At 40.5% G+C, this 17,795-nt stretch overlaps 1 protein-coding gene across 1 annotated transcript; it reads right to left on the bottom strand.

The window, feature by feature from the left end:
* Positions 1-6,638: 6,638 nt before the first annotated feature.
* LOC109212143 lies at positions 6,639-12,495 on the bottom strand. The gene is made up of 5 exons (XM_019375758.1): positions 12,330-12,495; positions 8,897-9,093; positions 7,519-8,346; positions 6,958-7,314; positions 6,639-6,863 (listed from the first exon to the last, which is right to left on the bottom strand). Exons 1-5 carry the CDS (start codon positions 12,493-12,495, stop codon positions 6,639-6,641), a joined length of 1,773 nt encoding a protein of 590 aa, XP_019231303.1.
* Between the last annotated feature and the right edge of the window lie 5,300 nt (positions 12,496-17,795).

Genomic DNA, 17,795 nt, shown 5'->3' with positions numbered 1-17,795 from the left:
CCCTTCATAGGCGAAACCCGCTCTCCAACCATGTAGGAAACATCACGAGCCTTCCGGTCCGCGTAACTCTTTTGTCTGGACTATGCTGTACGGAGTCTATCCTGAATTACCTTGACTTTCTCCAAAGCATCCTGTACCAAGTCTATGCCTAATAATCTAGCCTCACCCGGCTCAAACCAACCCACCGGGGATCTACACCACCTACCATATAAAGCCTCATACGGTGCCATCTGAATGCTGGACTGATAACTGTTGTTGTCGGCAAACTCCACCAATGGCAAGAACTGATCCCAAGACTCTCCAAACTCAATCACACACGCACGGAGCATATCCTCAAGAATCTGAATAGTGTGCTCGGACTGCCCGTCCGTCTGAGGGTGAAATGATGTACTCAACTCCACCCGAGTACCCAACTCATGTTGTACGGCCCTCCAGAACCGTGATGCAAACTGAGCACCTCTATCTGAAATAATGGAAACTGGAATGCCATGCAGACGAACAATCTCCCGAATATAAATCTTTGCCAGCCGCTCCGAAGAATAGGTAGTACTCACAGGAATGAAATGCGCGGACTTGGTTAGCCGATCCACAATCACCCAAATGGCATCGAATTTCCTCGAAGTCCGTGGGAGCCCAACTACAAAGTCCATGGTGGTCCGCTCCCACTTCCACTCCGGAATCTCTATCTGTTGAAGCAATCCACCCGGTCTCTGGTGCTCATACTTCACCTGTTGACAATTAAGGCACGGAGCTACAAACCCAACTATATCTTTCTTCATCCGCCTCCACCAATAGTGCTGCCTCAAATCCTGGTACATCTTCGCGGCACCCGGATGAATGGAATACTGCGAACTATGGGCCTCCTCTAGAATCAACTCTCGAAGCCCATCAACATTTGGTACACAAACTCGACCATGTATCCTCAATACCCCGTCATCACCAATGGTCACATCTCTAGCATCGCCATGCAAAACCTTGTCCTTGAGGACAAGTAAATGAGGGTCATCAAACTGACGCTCCCGGATACGATCAAACAAGTAAGACCGAGAGACCACACAAGCTAGAACCCGACTAGGCTCCGAAAGATCCAATCTCACAAACAGCCTGGCTAAGGCCTGAACATCCATTGCCATGGGCCTCTCTGCTGCTGGTAAATAAGCTAAACTCCCCAAACTCTCTGCCCGGCGGCTCAAAGCATCGGCCACCACATTGGCCTTGCTCGGGTGATACAAAATAGTGATATCATAGTCCTTCAGCAACTCTAACCACCTCCTCTGACAGAAATTAAGGTCCTTCTGCTTGAACAGATGCTGCAAACTTCGGTGATCAGTATAAATCTCACAAGGCGCACCGTACAAGTAATGACGCTAGATCTTCAGGGCGTGAACAATAGAAGCTAACTCGAGATCATGGACAGGATAATTCTTCTCATGTACCTTCAACTGTCTGGACGCGTAGGCAATCACCCTACCGTCCTGCATCAATGCTGCTCCAAGGCCAATCCTCGAGGCATCACAATAGACAGTATAAGACCCTGAACCGGTAGGCAATATCAAAACTGGGGTTGTAGTCAAAGCTGTCTTGAGCTTCTGAAAGCTCTCCTCACACTCTTCCGTCCACTGGAACGGAGCACCCTTCTGGTTATACACTGGGCCGAATGAAACCCTTATTAAGCAATTCCTGTAACTGCTCCTTCAACTCCTTCAACTCAGGAGGAGCCATATGGTACGGAAGAATAGAAATGGGCTGAGTGTCCGGCAACAGATCAATGCCAAAATCAATAACTCTATCGGGCAGCATATCCGGAAGGTCAGCTGGAAACACATCAAAGAAATCCCGTACTACTGGGACTGAATCAACTGTAGGGGTATCAATACTGACATCTCTCACATAAGCTAGATATGCGTCATACCCCCTTCTCAACCATACGATGAGCCTTAAGAAACGAAATAACTATACTGGAAGTATGATCTAAGGTACCCCTCCACTCTACTCGCGGACACCTGGCATAGCTAGCGTCACAGTTTTCGCGTGACAATCAAGAATAGCATAATGAGGCGACAACCAGTCCATGCCCAGAATAACATCAAAGCCTACCATGCTGAGCAATAACAAATCGGCTCTGGCCTCAAAACCACTAAGAGCAATCAAACACGACCAATAAACGTGGTCCACAAGAAGAGAATCTCCAACAGGAGTAGAAACATAAACAAGAGAACTCAAGGAAATCCCGAGATACGCCCGAATACGGGGCAAAATAAGAGGACACATAAGAATAAGTGGAGCCTGGATTGAATAGAACCGATGCATCTCTATGACAGACCAAGATAATACCTGTGATGACAGAATCGGAGGCGACAGCCTCGGTACGGGCAAAAAGGGCATAGTATCTGGCCTGGTCTCCCCCTCTAAGGCGACCTCTACCTCTAGCTGGCGGGGCAAGTGGGGTAGCAACTGGTGCTGAAATCATAGCCTTGAAACTCTGCGGAGCATGTTGTGGCTAAGAAGTCTGTTGAGGTGCACCTCTCCCTAATCTAGGACAATACCTCACCACATGGTGTATGTCACCACACTCAAAACAACCTCGCGCTTGACGTGGCAGTGGGAACTGTGCGGTACAGGTACTCTGAGACCCCTGAACACCTGAAACACTGTGCGAAGCCTGAAACGCAAACTGAGCTGGCTGACCCACAAAACCTCTACTATGTTGTACTCTTCCTCCAAAATAAGGGCCAGTGGATCTCTTCGGTCTACGAGGTCTCCTTGCCTCCCTATACTGTCTCTCCTGACCTCGTCTGTTCTCTCCCTCCTGGACCCACCTGTCCTCTACTCGGCGACAGATCCTCACCACCCGCTGAACTGGGACCACATGCTGTGTCGCCACAAAACCTGGAACCTAACCAATGGGAACTCGATGCTCTAGAGTGGGGACGGTGGGAGTCTGGGTTTCTCCCCCGATCTGTCAAGTAACTGGTACAACCCGAATTAATCCTGCCTGAACCAATGTACCAAACATGCTCAGGTACTGTGTTAAGGTCTCCTGAAGTGCTGGAGTAGTAGTAGCAGTAGGCGTATCAAGCGCCTGGGCTCCAGCCGGAACTACTGGTGGCTCCTCTGTAGCAGCTCGCGTGGGTGCTCTGGCTGCATCGCGCGTGCATCCTCGGCCTCTACCCCGGCCCCGACCTCTGATGGCTCTCGCAAGGGGCGCTGGTATCCGCTCACCTCTAGTAGCACGTGTCTTCACCATCTGTGAGAGAATGGAAGGCAGAAGTTTAGGATTGTGATGTCAAAAATCTTGCACGACAAGGAAATCAAATGAAGTGGAATTTTCCTAAAGGTTACATAGCCTCTCGTGGATAAGTACAGACGTCTCCGTACTGATCCGCGAGACTCTAATAAACCAGCTTGTGATTCATGACTCCTATGAACCTAGAGCTCTGATACCAACTTGTCACAACCCCAGTTCGCTCTTCGTGAACTGTCGTGACGGCACCTAGTCTCCACGACTAGGCAAGCCTAACAAATGCAGAAAAAAAAAAGAAAACAATTGCAGAACAAAGTAATTAAAACCCGAGTTAACAAGGTTAAAAAGTGTTTAAGATGCTGCCTGGCGTATAACGGTGCAAGAATCTCAATCTAACACTCCCAAAATCCGGAACCCCATGAATCACAAGCTAAAAGATTACATAATAAGCTCTAACTCCAGAATGTCTACCAACAAGGGAAAGTACAGAAAGGGCTATACTAGTACTGAGAATAGAAAAGGACTCTTCGGTCTGCGGACACGGCAGATATACCTCGAAGTCTCTACAAAACGCCTCGCGTCAAGTGTGATAAGTCTGAGTGGGAGTACCTGGATCTCCACACGAAAAACATGCACAGGAAGGGCATGAGTACACTACAGCGGTACTCAGTAAGTGCCAAGCCTAACCTCGGTCGGGTAGTGACGAGGAAGGTCAGGGCCCTACTGAGGTTAAAGGAAATACAAGATATAATAGTGTAGAATAAGACAGTATACTTAAGTGCAATAGTAAAAAAAATAACACGGGATAGAAGAACAACAACAACTTTAACAGAAACAAAGTAATCACGGAGATAAATACAGCTCAACACAAAGATAACAATCGGGGATCTCTCAGTATCCCGAGGATCTCTTAGTATCCTCAATATGTGTGTTGGGGATCTCTTGGTATCCCAAGGATCTCTTAGTATCCTCAATATACGTGCTAGGGATCTCTTAGTATCCCGAAGATCTCTTGGTATCCTCAATATACGTGCTGGGGATCTCTTGGTATCCCGAGGATCTCTTGGTATCCTCAATATATGTGCTGGGGATCTCTTGGTGTCCCGCACCACAGTCAAATTCAATATATGCACAGGGGATCTCCCGGAATACTCATCTGTAGTCCCAAAATAAAAGAAAGACAACAATATCAAGGAAAGAATCCACAATTTCATTCAAGAGCGAAACAGTATGAAGTAACACACTATAATGATAAAGATAAAAATAAATACAACAGAGAAAATATCGCAGAGAGAATACTGCTCAACACAGAGATGGCAACCCGAGATATACCAGGATACCGTCCTATAGCGCCCAAATGTAAATATCCAGCAACCGGGGATCTACCAGGATACCGTCCTGTAGCCCCAAATGTAAATGTCCAGTGGATCTCCCGGGTGTCGTCCCGTAGTCCAACGCATAGTGCGCCGGGGATCTACCGGAATCTCGATCTGTAGTCCCCAAATATAACAGACAAGGTGGATTTACCGGAATCGTAGTCCCAAATAAACAGACAAGGGGGATCTACCGGGAACCGCCCGTAGTCCCAATGTAAACACGTAGCAACAACACAAGGATAATCAACTCAAACCAATTAATATCAAAATGGATAGGTAATTCTAACCTAACATGCTGCACAGAGTTCACATAAACAGTTTAAGCAGATAGGACAATTAATACACTTAAGCATGCTTCCCTAAACTACGCAGTAGGCTTAAAAAGATACAAGTGATGTTCAAGAAGAAAGAAGCACAGTTAATTTACTTAATGAAAAACAGGTTTCCAACAATTAGCACGTGTACGCACTCGTCACCTCACGTACACGACATTCATATAACAACAATACCAAATCCTAGGGGGAATGTCCCCCACACAAGGTTAGATAAGCCACTTACCTCGAACCGGCTCAAAATCAACCTGAAACCACGTTCTTGCCACGAGTACTCGACTCCAAATGGCCCAAATCTATTCAATTCAATTGCATAATATAAATAACACTTCAAGTAACTGATTCTACAAATAAATTCTAAGCTAATACGCGAAATTAGGTAAAATGACCAAAATGCCCCCGGGCCTACGTCTCGGAATCGGGTAAAATTTACAAATTTTGAATCCTCACACTCTCACAAGTTCAGCCATACCAAGAGAACCAAAAACGGCGCTCAAATGGTCCCTCAAATTATCACTCAAACTCTCCACTTAACTAAGCCCTAGTTCCTTCAATATTTACCCACAAATTTCCATAAAATTCAAGCTTAATCGATGAAATAACACCATAGGAACGAGTTTTATGTTCAAAAATCTTACCTCAATGGAGTTCCCTTGAATTCTCTCTTCAAAATCTCGCAAAAAGCTCCAAAGCCAACTTAAAAATGGTAAAAATAACCAAAGTTTCACGAAGGGAACCTTTTATATTTTCTGACCCAGGCTTTTCGCATCTGCGGTCCCTACACCGCATCTGCGATACTACATCTATGGCCAAAGCACCAAATCTGCGGCTTTCACTTTAAATCAAAATGTCGCACCTGCCTCACCTCCCGCACCTGCGGTCCCGCAGGTGCGACCAATCATTCGCACCTGCACTTCAGCCCTTCACGCCAACTTCCACATCTGCGCTAGTCTTCCACTTCTGTAGGCCCACACCTGCGGTCCCCTAGCCGCAGGTGCGGTTATGACAGTAATGGAAAAACTTCAGCTGCCAAACCCAACACAAAATCTTCCGTCAACCATCTGAAATCACACCGAGGCCCCCGAGACCTCAACCAACAGCACGAACAAGTCATATACCACTATTCAAACTTATACAAATCTTCAGAACACCTCAAACAACATCGAATCAACCAATTAACATCGGATTCAAGCCTAAGAACTTCGAAACTCTCAAATTACACTTTCAATCAAAAAGTCCATCAAACCTCGTCCAAATGACCTGAAATTTTGCACACACATCACATTCAACATTACGGAGCTACTCCAACTCCCAGAATTCCATTCCGACCCTGATATCGAAATCTCACTATCGAACCGGAAACTTTAAAAATTCAACTTTCGGCATTTCAGGCCTAATTAAGCTACAGGCCTCCAAAACACAATCCGAACACGCTCCTAACCCGAAATCACCCAACGGAGTTAACGGAACCAATGGAATTCCATTATGAGGCCGTAATTACACTGTTCCGACTACGGTCCAAACTCTAAAACTTAAACTCTCATTTAGGGACTAAGTGTCCCAAAACTCTCCGAAATTCCAAATAAATCTTCCTGGCAACTCACAATAGCAGAAACAAACATGGGGAATGCAGTTAATAGGGAATCGGGACGTTAATTCTTAAAATGACCGGTCGGTTCATTACAGTTATACCTCTTCATTATCGCCGATAGCTGTATCAGTCTGTATGTGACCTGTTGGATTATCTTGCAAGTTGGCAACATATGACATTTCAATACCATCATCACGTCTCCTTGTGGTTTTCTTTATCTGGTATACACTTTCCTTTTGCTGGTTGTCTTGAAGATGTTCAGAAAGCATCTTAAAGTTCTCATTGATCAATGATCTTAGAGACGTGTACTCACCCATCACCTAAGCAAGACAGAAATAATTAGAGAAGTGCGCCAAAAATATACGAATGTTAAGCACTAATCTGTAATGTTTAATATGTGCATAAAAAACTCACGTAATCTTTGAATGAATTTAGATCTTTCCATAAAGAAGATACTTCATCATTTTTGGAATCTGCCGACTGATTGTGATGCAAAACATTTTGTGCTATTTCAGATACGCCAATAGGAGGAATCTTGAATTGAGTATCTGCATTTGAGGGATGTATAATCTGTTCTTTGCGCTTTTTATGGGGCGGTGATGAATATGGACCAACACTTGCAGCATGTTTCTTCTTAGACTGAAGATCAGGTGTAGGTGAAAAGTCATCTGAATCCTCTGCCGACTTGTCTGAATGAGTAGGAGTAGGATTGTTCTCAACAGCAACGCCTACTGGAGGAATTTGAATAACGGCAAGCTCTATATCGCTTGGCTAGATGTCCTTGTAAACAATCTGAAAAACGAAATACACTCAAAGTGAACTACCATGGTTGTATGAAAATCTAAAATCAAATGTAAGTTGTATGCAAATGTAGGTTGTATGCAACTGTATGAAACTGTATGCAACAGTATTGACTAACAGAAAGGTATTCTAAGAGAAAAAAATAAAATAGCCACCTAACAAATAGTAAATTACCATGTTTCCCTGGTCATTGAACATGCCGTTCATCAGATAAGCAAAGTTTGGCTGATTTCCGGTGGATATCCAATTGAGTATTCTGGGTACCACGTTATCAACTCGCAATGCAATTTTGGGATCAACATTTGAACAACACTCATAAAACCAAACTTGCATGGCTAGAGGCATCCCAGCTATCCTATAGTACTTCTTCTGAGAATCCATCTTCTTGCTAATAGATTTTATAAGGCTTTCAAATGCTTTTATACCCCATGGATAATCAGAATATCTCCTACTCTCGACCAAGTCAAAATGCAGCCTTGGGATGGTTGTGCTGTTCTTCTCGGATGAAAATATGAAAGTGTGTATTAAATACAACACAACTATCTTGAAGGCATCCCCATCGTTGTCATGACCCCAATTCTTCTTAGCAAAGCATTTCAACAAATATTTCTTTTTGACAAGATTGGCACCGCCAAAGTATGTCCCAACAATCCGGTTAGGAACCTTTTCATTGAACTGAAAATCATCAGGGTTACCAACACATTTGAGGCCAGTCACAAGCGCAAACTCCCTTATTGAGAAAGATAATGTTGTACCATTGACGTATATTGAAAATACATCATCAGGACTTCCTTCTAACTGCATAACCATGAAGCATCTGAACAATTGATGTTGGACTTCACAATGCTTCATTTCAAGGAAACTTCCAAAACAAGTATTACCCAGTTGTTTGTACTGCTCCAGAGTAAGATTTTCTTTGAGGTCGGAGACTATATTATTGTTAGTATATACACTGATATGCGGTGCAAATATAGGCTGTTGTTTCACAAACAGCTTAATTTCCTGCATACAACAAGAATTAAAAAAACATTTCAGATGTCACATCAACACATATTTCATAGTATAACTGCTATGAATACATATAAATACAACTGAATACAAAATGAAAAAGTAAACTAGAGTTAGAAATTAGTGATAGAAATGTAAGTACATATATAATACATACACATACAACAAATAAAGACATTGCAATTAGTAGAAAACAGTGATGGAAACTTTGAAAATCCTTATAAATACAACTTTATACAATATGAAAAGGTCAGTCTAGTAAGTAAAAATACAGTGAATGAACTTTTTGAATACATCTAAATAAATCTAAATACATTATGCAACATATAATTCAATGAAGTCAAACTTTGTATACATCAGAATACATCTACATATTTGTATCATTGATTTCTGTAAGTACAAAAATACATTGAATATACTTTTTGAATAAATCTTAATACATCTACATGTATTTATACACATAAAAAACAGTGAAGTCAAAATGTTTATACATATAAATACAGAGGAATACATCAACAATACAGATGAATACATTAGAAATTACCCTTTCTTCCAGTGTTTCCGAGCTTTTACTTGCTCCAACCTCCTTCCCCTTGACAGATGAAGCTTTAGTAATATATTTTTTCCTCTTATCCGCAATGCGAAGTCTTGTTTCCTTCAAGGATTTCCCAACTTGGGTTTCTTTGAAATTGTCATGGCGAGATTTTGTTCTCTTCTCCAATGCCATATTTTTGGCTAAACCTGCATCCAATTCCCCTTGAGTGATTTGCAAGGAGAATGAGGGCCCATCGAAAGTGAGAATTTTAGTGGGTATACCTCTGGTAATCAACTTGCGGGATGTTGAATCAAACATTGTGAGAATACAGATGGATAATGTTGATTAGAGAAAAATTGGTGAGTAGAGATGTTGAGAATAAACAAAAAAAGCGAAAATCTAAAATTTTAAATACTTACCACACTAATTATAGAAACAAATAACAATAATCGAGAGGAAATTAGGGTTCATACTGAGAATGGGGAAGAAGGAAGCGGTGTGGGTGAGAGGTTTCTCTGGTTTTGAGCGTGTTTACAGGGAATGGAAAAGAGAATAGAGTGTATCAAAATAGAGAGAGAAAGAACGTGTATTGAGAAGTTTTTATGAAATACGGTAATTATGAGAGAGAAAAATCTGAAAAAGGAGAGAGAAAAATAAAAAATAGCGTGTTTAGTGGCTTAAGGATAAGAGACAACCAAAATTAGAAATTTTGCTATAAACACTAAAAGGTATCTATAGAATATAATTTTTTAAAATGGTATTTATTTAAAATAAATAAGGTGTTAACCTTTTCTATAGGAGGTAAAAATTCCTAAAAAAAATTGCAAGCATACTCACTTTTCGCGTAACTTCAGACATACGAGCCTGAAGTAGCAAAAATTTGTGTCTGAAGTTTGAACTTCAGAATTTTTTGCCTGGAGTTTGGCCTGACTTTCAAAGGCAATCATGCAAACTTCAGTTCATAAGCAAGGGCAAACTTCAGTTCAATTGTGTATGTCTGAAGTTTGAACTTCATAATTTTTTGCCTGAAGTGTAGCCTTATCAAAACAAAACTTTAGATATTTTTGCCTGAAGTTTGGCCTGACTTGCAAAGGCAATCACGCAAACTTCAGTTCATAAGCAAGGGCAAACTTCAATTAAATTGTGTACTTCAGATATTATTCTATGAACTTCAGTCATTTTGATATAAACTTCAGATATTTTGATATAAACTTCAGACATTTGGTTATGAACTTCAGATATTTGGCTAAGATTGTCAAACATATGGGGTATATACTTCAGATACTAAAGTATAAACTTCAGACATTTGAGTTTGAAGTTAGGCGCTGCTATTGGCGAACTTCAGATGCCCAAGTCTGAAGTTTAATTTAATAATTCCATTTCGGTGAGTGTGCGGGCAGAAGAGAAAGGCAGTACTACCAATGAAACCATGTATTACCAAGAAATGCAAATCCGGAGAGCGAAGATGACAGTTTTATTCTTGCATATTGCCATGAACTAAGAGATATTGTTACGACCCCGGTTCGCCCTCCGTGAACCATCGTGACGGCACCTAGTCTCTACGACTAGTAAGCCTAAATTGCGAAAAAGAAACCAAAATTTGCGGAAGTAAAACAATTTAAAACAGAAATAAGAAATAATCAGTGTATAAATGTGCCGCTCGGCATACACCATATTTAACTCTCAAAACCAACACATAAATCCAAGACCCGGAAACCCATGAATCACAAGCTAAGAAGTACTACATAGCTCTAACTCCGGAATGTCTAACCAGAACTGAAATACAGAAGGGCTAATACTAAACAGCAAGAATAGAGAGAGACTCCTCGGTCTGCGGACGCGGCAGATATACCTCAAAGTCGCCATAGCAATCACCTCGCCTCAGGGGTGGTAGGACTGAGTCGAAGTACCTGGATCTGCACATGAAAAACATGCGCAGGATGGGCATGAGTACACCACAACGGTACTCAGTAAGTGCCAAGCCTAACCTCGATCGGGTAGTGACGAGGAAGGTCAGGGCCCTACTGAGGTTAAATAATAATATAAGGTTTAACATTGTGAAATAAATAGTGTAAATAAGTAACACAGGATATGAAGGACAACAACAACTATTACAAAGGAAAGTAAAACACAGAAAGAGAATACAGCTCAGCTCCGAGATAACAACCGGGGATCTCCCAGGATACCGTCCTGTAGTCCGCAAATATAAATATCATATCCAGTGGATCTCTCGGGTGCATTCCCGTAGTCCAACTCATAAATGCGCGGGGATCTACCGGAATACCACATCCATAGTCCCAAATATAAATACTCAGTACTGGGGAATCTACAGGGTGCAATCCCATAGTTCCAATGTAAAAGTGCAGGGGGATCTCCCGGAATGCAATTCTGTAGTCCCAAAGTAAACATACAGGGAGGGGGGCTCCCGGGATACCGTCTCGTAGTCTCAAAGTAAATACACAGCAGCAACAAGAACTCAATTCAATCAATTTCATACCAAAGTCAGACAGATAATTCTAGCCTAGCATGCTTCATGTAATACAATTAAGGCAGTTAAGTCAAATAGAACAATTTAGTCAAGTAGACATGCTTCTCTAGTCTAACAGCTGGCTAAATTTCCAAGTAGTGTAAGCAAGAAAAGAAGAACACAATTCAAGGCTATTTCTAATGAAGTAAAAACCGGATTTCCAAAAATTAGCACAAGTACGTGCTCGTCACCTCATGTACAAGGCATTTCAATTATCACAATATCAATCCTAAGGGGAAAGGTCCCCCACACAAGGTTAGACAAGCCACTTACCTCGAACCGGCTCAATTGTCAACGCGAAACCACGTTTTTGGCACGAGTATCCGACTCCAAATGGCCCAAATCTATTCATTAAATTTCATAATGTAAATAACACTTCAAGTAACTGATTCTACAATTAAATTCTAAGCTAATACGCGAAATAAGGTGAAATGACCAAAATGCCCCTCGGGCCCACGTCTCGGAATCGAGTGAAATTTATATTTCCCGAATGCTCACACTCTCACGAGCTCATACATACCAAGAACACTAAAATCGGAGCCCAAATGACCCCTCAAATTCTCATTTCAAAGTCTCTTAATCCCAAGCTCTAAATCTCACAATTACCACTGATTTTCCTTAATTTTTCATGCTTAAATTGATAAAAATCATCCCAATAACGAGTTTAGGGATCAAAGACCTTACCCCGATGAACTCCTCTGAAAATCCCTCTTGAAAAGTGCTTCCTAAGCTTCTTCCCGTTTGAAAAAAGATGAAAAATGACTAAGTTTCGCGAAGGCAAGGATTTATATGATCTGCCCAGCGATTACCGCATCTGCGGTCTCGCATCTACGAAACCCAATACATTTCATTTAAGGGGGGGATTCCGCACCTGCGACTACATCACCGCAGATGCGGTGCCGCTTCTGCGGTTACCTGACCGCATCTGCGGTCGATTCCCTTTTGCCTCCAAAACCGCTTCTGCGACCACTGAGCCACTTCTGCGGTGTCGCACCTGCGGAACCCAAACCGCAGGTGCGGTTATGACAGATACCAGCAGCTTCAACTGCTTCAAACCATTCCAAAACCTCCCGTCAACCATCCGAAATCATCCCGAGGCCCCCGAGACCTCAACCAAAGGCACCAACAAGTCTAATATCACTGCCCGAACTTGTACCAATCCTTAAAACACCTAAAACAATATCGAAACCTCAAATTAAACATGAATTCAATCCTAAGAACTCCAAATTTCTCAAAAATACGCTTTCGATCAAAAAGTCTATCAAATCTCGTCCGAATGACCTGGAATTTTGCACACACGTCACATTCAACACTACGAAGCTATTCCAACTTTCGGAATTCCATTCCGACCATCGGATCAAAATCTCACTATCGAACCAGAAACTTCAAAAATCAAACTTCCGGCATTTCAAGCCTAAATTAGCTACGGACCTCCAAAACACAATCCGACCACGAACCTAAATCCGAAATCGCCCAACAGAGCTAAAGGAACCATCGGATTTTCATTCCGAGACCGTCTTCACACTGTTCCGACTACGGTCAACTTTCCAGCACTTAAGCTCTCATAAACTCTCCGAAATTCAAAACCAACCATCCCCGCAATTCAAAATAGCAGAAATAAACTTGGGGAAAGCAGTTAATAGGGGATGGGGGCGTAAATTCTAAAAACGACCGGCCGGGTTACAGATATAGTTCAGCGTGAACTCTCAAGATCCTAAATCGGGGAACTCATCAGAAAAGAAGAGGAGGAAGAAAGGAACGCATAGGTCAGGAGGCATCTGAAGTTGTTAAAATTAGAGTATAGGTTAAATAATTTTAAAAATATGGATATAGATTATATGGGGGCGACCAAATAGGACGTCCCGTGAAATTTTTACATAAGTTTTTTGGGAAACTACACTGTCTAGTCATTCCCCCGGAAAATTTATATTTTCTATATATTATATATAAATTTGATTAATAATCAATGTATATTTTTGTGTATTTAGCTACCGAATATAATAATTTTTTGCCGACAGACCAAATATATAACTTGCACGTAAATGTTTACTAGTCAACTGGACTATTGTGCCAACTTATAGTCAATTTCTCTAATACGCCAATTGTTACAGGCATCTCTAGCAACATATTTGTGACTCAATATGACTCATGAGCTCATAAAACAACTTGTGTTTCCCGTGGTGGCAAAATGGATTTAAAAAAAAATTATTTATTTATATTATCCATTAAAAAATAGGTTGGATAATAAACTTTTAAAAAAAAAAGAATTAACCTAAATAGAATGAACTTTTTAACAAGAAGAATTAACCTAAAAGTAAATATTAAATCTGGCCGGCTATTTGTGTAATAATTCCTTTTAAAAATGGGTCAAACATGGATAAGATTCATATTATCCGCTTGAAAATTGGATAACCAATAAACTTAACTTTTATATTTGCAAAGACTCAAATTGGGGGTTCCTCAAATTATGGAGACTAGAATTCTCCAAAAAGTGATCATATGCAATTAAGAAGCCATGGATAATATGAATATCTGTATTATCACTCAGTTAATCTAATTTTTTTATCCGTATTAAATATGAGTCAGGTCTGATAATTCATCCGCTTTTAATATTATTACCTATATATACTACATATGAAACTTATTTTTCCCTAATCAAGTTTTAACTTAATTACATGGTTATATATAATATACCGATTATATACAAATTAGTTTTAAATGAGTCTCCTCAATTTTAGCCCATTAATTTAGTAAATCCCCCTGTCACAATATTTTTTTCCTCCCTCTTTCTATACCAAGTCTACAATATTTTGTAACACCCCGTAAATTTGAATCAGTTGTGGATAACTTAAATGAGTATTAACGTGATGGCAATCGATTGGTTATGATAAGAAGTCTACTAGGCATATCATAAGTGATTTGAGGCCCAAGGAGAGAACTAAGTCTAAGCCAAGTTGGAAAATTACATGATAGACTAAAATTCCAAATGAGTACGCACAAGACCATACTTTGGACGAGCATATATACAGATATATAAGGCTTTAGGTGATGCAAAACCTATAAAAAGAAAGTTCTTTGAGTCTAGCTTCTAAAGCTTCAAACCGTTCGTCATTTGGACTTTCCTACAAGAAGTTATGACCAAATTACCAAAGGCTGGCAGAGGACTGCGCGGATGAATTACCAAATTACCAAGAAGTTTTGCAAGATTTCTTCCAAAAAGGTAATCCTACTCCCTTAGACTTACATGTGTGGATTTATTAAGGGAATATGAGTATGAATAAGAAATAGAACTCTTGGTATGGTGATTGGAAGTCATAAATTCCCAATTTAATTACATAACTATTGTAGGGATATAATAGATGATTATTTAATGGAACTTTGTTGGTTGGGTGTGGATGGATGGTCACATATGTGATGTGGAAGTTATAAATTAGTTAATCATGATGGTGGGATAAATTGTTGATGAATGGTGTTAGTTGGATGAACTAAATATATATGGTGATGGGATGTAGAGATTTATGCCTACAAGGTGTTTGATAATATGCCTAAGTGGCTTAAGTTATGGAACTTGTTACTAATATTGGTTCCATTAGATGTTGCTATTGTAGGTTGAAGGTTCTTAGTGTTGTGGATCATTGTACTATCACTAAGGGGCGAAATTGAGGTATGTGAGGCTAACTCTTTACGTTTGGGAATGTTTATGATTCTCCCTACGTCCCATTCATTATGACTATTACTAGTTTCCTCAGAAAGTAATTATGCCTTAGTTCCATGAATAGCAGTAGAACTTCTATTCTCTATATGGTATAGTTTCATAATCATTCGATATTCTATGAGTTTCAGTTATGACGAATCAACTTATTATGAGTACACATCTCATTCTAGTCCTATTCATTATTCCAGTATCATGTAACTCAGTATGGTTCATTATTTCAGTATCATGTATTGCAGTATGATTCTCAGTTCCTGATTCTAAATTCTTGAATGTTGAACACCTGTATTTGGGCCCAAGGCCGCGTTTATTCTTTATGCATTTTTGGGCCTGAGGCTGCAATTATGTATGCGTATACTTGGGCCCGAGGCTGCAATTTGTGCGTGCGCGCACACACACACACACACACACACACACACACACACACACACACACACATATATATATATATATATATATATATATATATATATATATATAGGGCCTGAGGCCGCAGTTTAATATTCAGATAAACAGCTTGTTCGTCATTCAGAAGAGGGAGTATTCATAACCTTACTTCCTATGTTTAGTTCAGTTATCAGTTATCAGTTTCAGTTACCGTATTTACTGTTCTTTCCTTCAGTTGTTTTACATACCAGTGCAATTCAAATATACTAACGTCCCTTTTTGCCCGGGGCCTGTATCTCGCGATGCAGAAAATGATTTACTGGTTGACGATTCTACTTGCTAGGACATCTCGTATCAGCTATGGGTGAGCCCCAGTATTTCGAGGCATTATCCCTCCCTTTTTTAGTCATTATAGTATTTCCGTTAATAAGGTATACCTGGGACCTTGTCCCGGTAAGCAGTTAGCATTTTCAGTATTTTTAGATGCTTCGTAGACTATAACCCAGTCAATCAGATCTTAGCAGGCTTTTATGTGTTAGCCTTGTCGGCTACTTGTTTATACTTGCAGACCTTTCGGTATTTCCCGCATCTATGATATTTCAGTCAGACTCTTTAGTAGATTATCATGTCATATAATTACCTCTAGCTACAGTTATACCACATCTTGATCCAGCCATACAGTTGGTTCGCTCGGTCACATGCAGGCAGGCACCGAGTGTCGTGTTACGCCCAGGCCATGGTTCGAGGCATGGCATAGTTCCTCTTCTAAAACTCATAATTTTCTCTAATAATGGCGAAGAAGGGGATTAATTTTTATCGATCAAAATTTTGCCATGGCTGGAGTTTCAATCTTTTCTGGTTTTCCACTTTTCTTATTGGCATTCTGATGGGGGGATAGCAGCAGATGGATATCAATTATTTGGCTCGATCATTCGAATTTAAATTGTCTATCAATAAATTTTGAAGGTGTTTGACTCCCCACCATTGACAACCATTAAAAAAGTTCCGAAGCCTTGAATTTGAATATGAATTTTTCAAAAAATATTATTTTGTTTAGATTGGGTGTTAATGCAAACGATTGGGAATATTCAATGGAGTTTATATCTCAATTTTGAGGGTATTTGGTGAAGATTTGATTTGATTTTGACTGGGTTTTCAGATTGAAATTATTCGAAGAAGAAGAAGAAGAACACATGACATACAATATACATATAAAAATTATATTAAAGTTATATAATAGTTGTATGAAATTTGTATGAAAACTGCATTTGGCGGTATTTTATTTGTAGGTTTTGTTTCTGAATGTTATATGAAAGTTGAAAATTAGTTGTATATTGTATGAGTCATTGTATGGAAATTCGTATTTAAGTTATTGTAACGACCCGATCAGTCGTTTTGAGCTTTTGCATTTCACTCGCCAGTTCTCGGGCATGACTAGCCCTGTGTGATGTATTATGACTTATGTAAATCGTCGGTTTTGGTTTTCAGGATAATTGGAATAGATTTGGAAGAATAATTCTCAGTTTGAAGCTTTAAATTTGAAAAGTTTGAGCAAGTTTTGAATTTTTAGTATTCGATCTCGGATTTGGATTTTTATGATTTGGTTAGCTCCGTTAGGTAATTTTGGACGTGGGAGCACGTCCAGAATGTATTTTGGAGGTCCGTGGTAGATTTAGGCTTGAATTGGCAAAATTGGAAACTTGGCATTTTTCGGTCGGCGGTGAAAATTTTGATATCGGGGTCGGAATGGAATTTCGGAAATTTGAGTAGGTCCGTTGTGTCTTTTGTGACTTGTGTGAAAAATTTCAGGTCATTCGGAGGAGGTTTGATAGACTTTTTGATCGAATTCGGAATTCGGAAGTTTTTGAATTCTTAGGCTTGAATCCGAGGGTGATTCGATGTTTTGATGTTGTTTTGAGCGTTCCGAAGGTTGGAACAAGTTTGAATGATGTTATGGAATGTGTTGGCATGTTTGGTTGAGGTCGAGGCCGAGGGCCTGATTTGTGAAATATGAGAGGCCGAGGGCCTGGTTTATTATGCCACGAGGTGGCTTGTGATTGATATGAGGTCAAGAGCCTGTTTGATTATGCCACGAGATGGCTTGTTATTGCGCTTGGGCCGTAAAGGGCCCCTCCCGGAGTCTGTACACCCCCAGTGAGAGAAGGTACCCAGTGTGAGTGATGAGTTGTAGCCCAAGGGGCTGTTGTTGTTTCATATTGAAGCCCGAGGGGCTGTTCTTGATTTATGTTGCCCGTAGGGGCGGTTCTTGGATTCATGGTTAT

Source organism: Nicotiana attenuata, unplaced genomic scaffold, assembly GCF_001879085.1.
Source record: "Nicotiana attenuata strain UT unplaced genomic scaffold, NIATTr2, whole genome shotgun sequence".
Lineage (NCBI taxonomy): Eukaryota > Viridiplantae > Streptophyta > Magnoliopsida > Solanales > Solanaceae > Nicotiana > Nicotiana attenuata.
Note: the sequence above shows the minus strand (reverse complement) of the source record. Positions and strands in the feature narration are given on the sequence as shown.

Bases quoted from the DNA above. Each gene is read 5' to 3' on its own strand.
- LOC109212143 (XM_019375758.1), bottom strand. From the start codon at position 12,495: ATGGTTGACGGGAGGTTTTGGAATGGTTTGAAGCAGTTGAAGCTGCTG. The intron at 9,094-12,329 runs GTAACCGCAGAA...AATTGGATGCAG, and splicing joins TCGACCGCAGATGCGGTCAG to GTTTAGCCAAAAATATGGCA. The intron at 8,347-8,896 runs GTAATTTCTAAT...TGTTGTATGCAG, and splicing joins CGGAAACACTGGAAGAAAGG to GAAATTAAGCTGTTTGTGAA.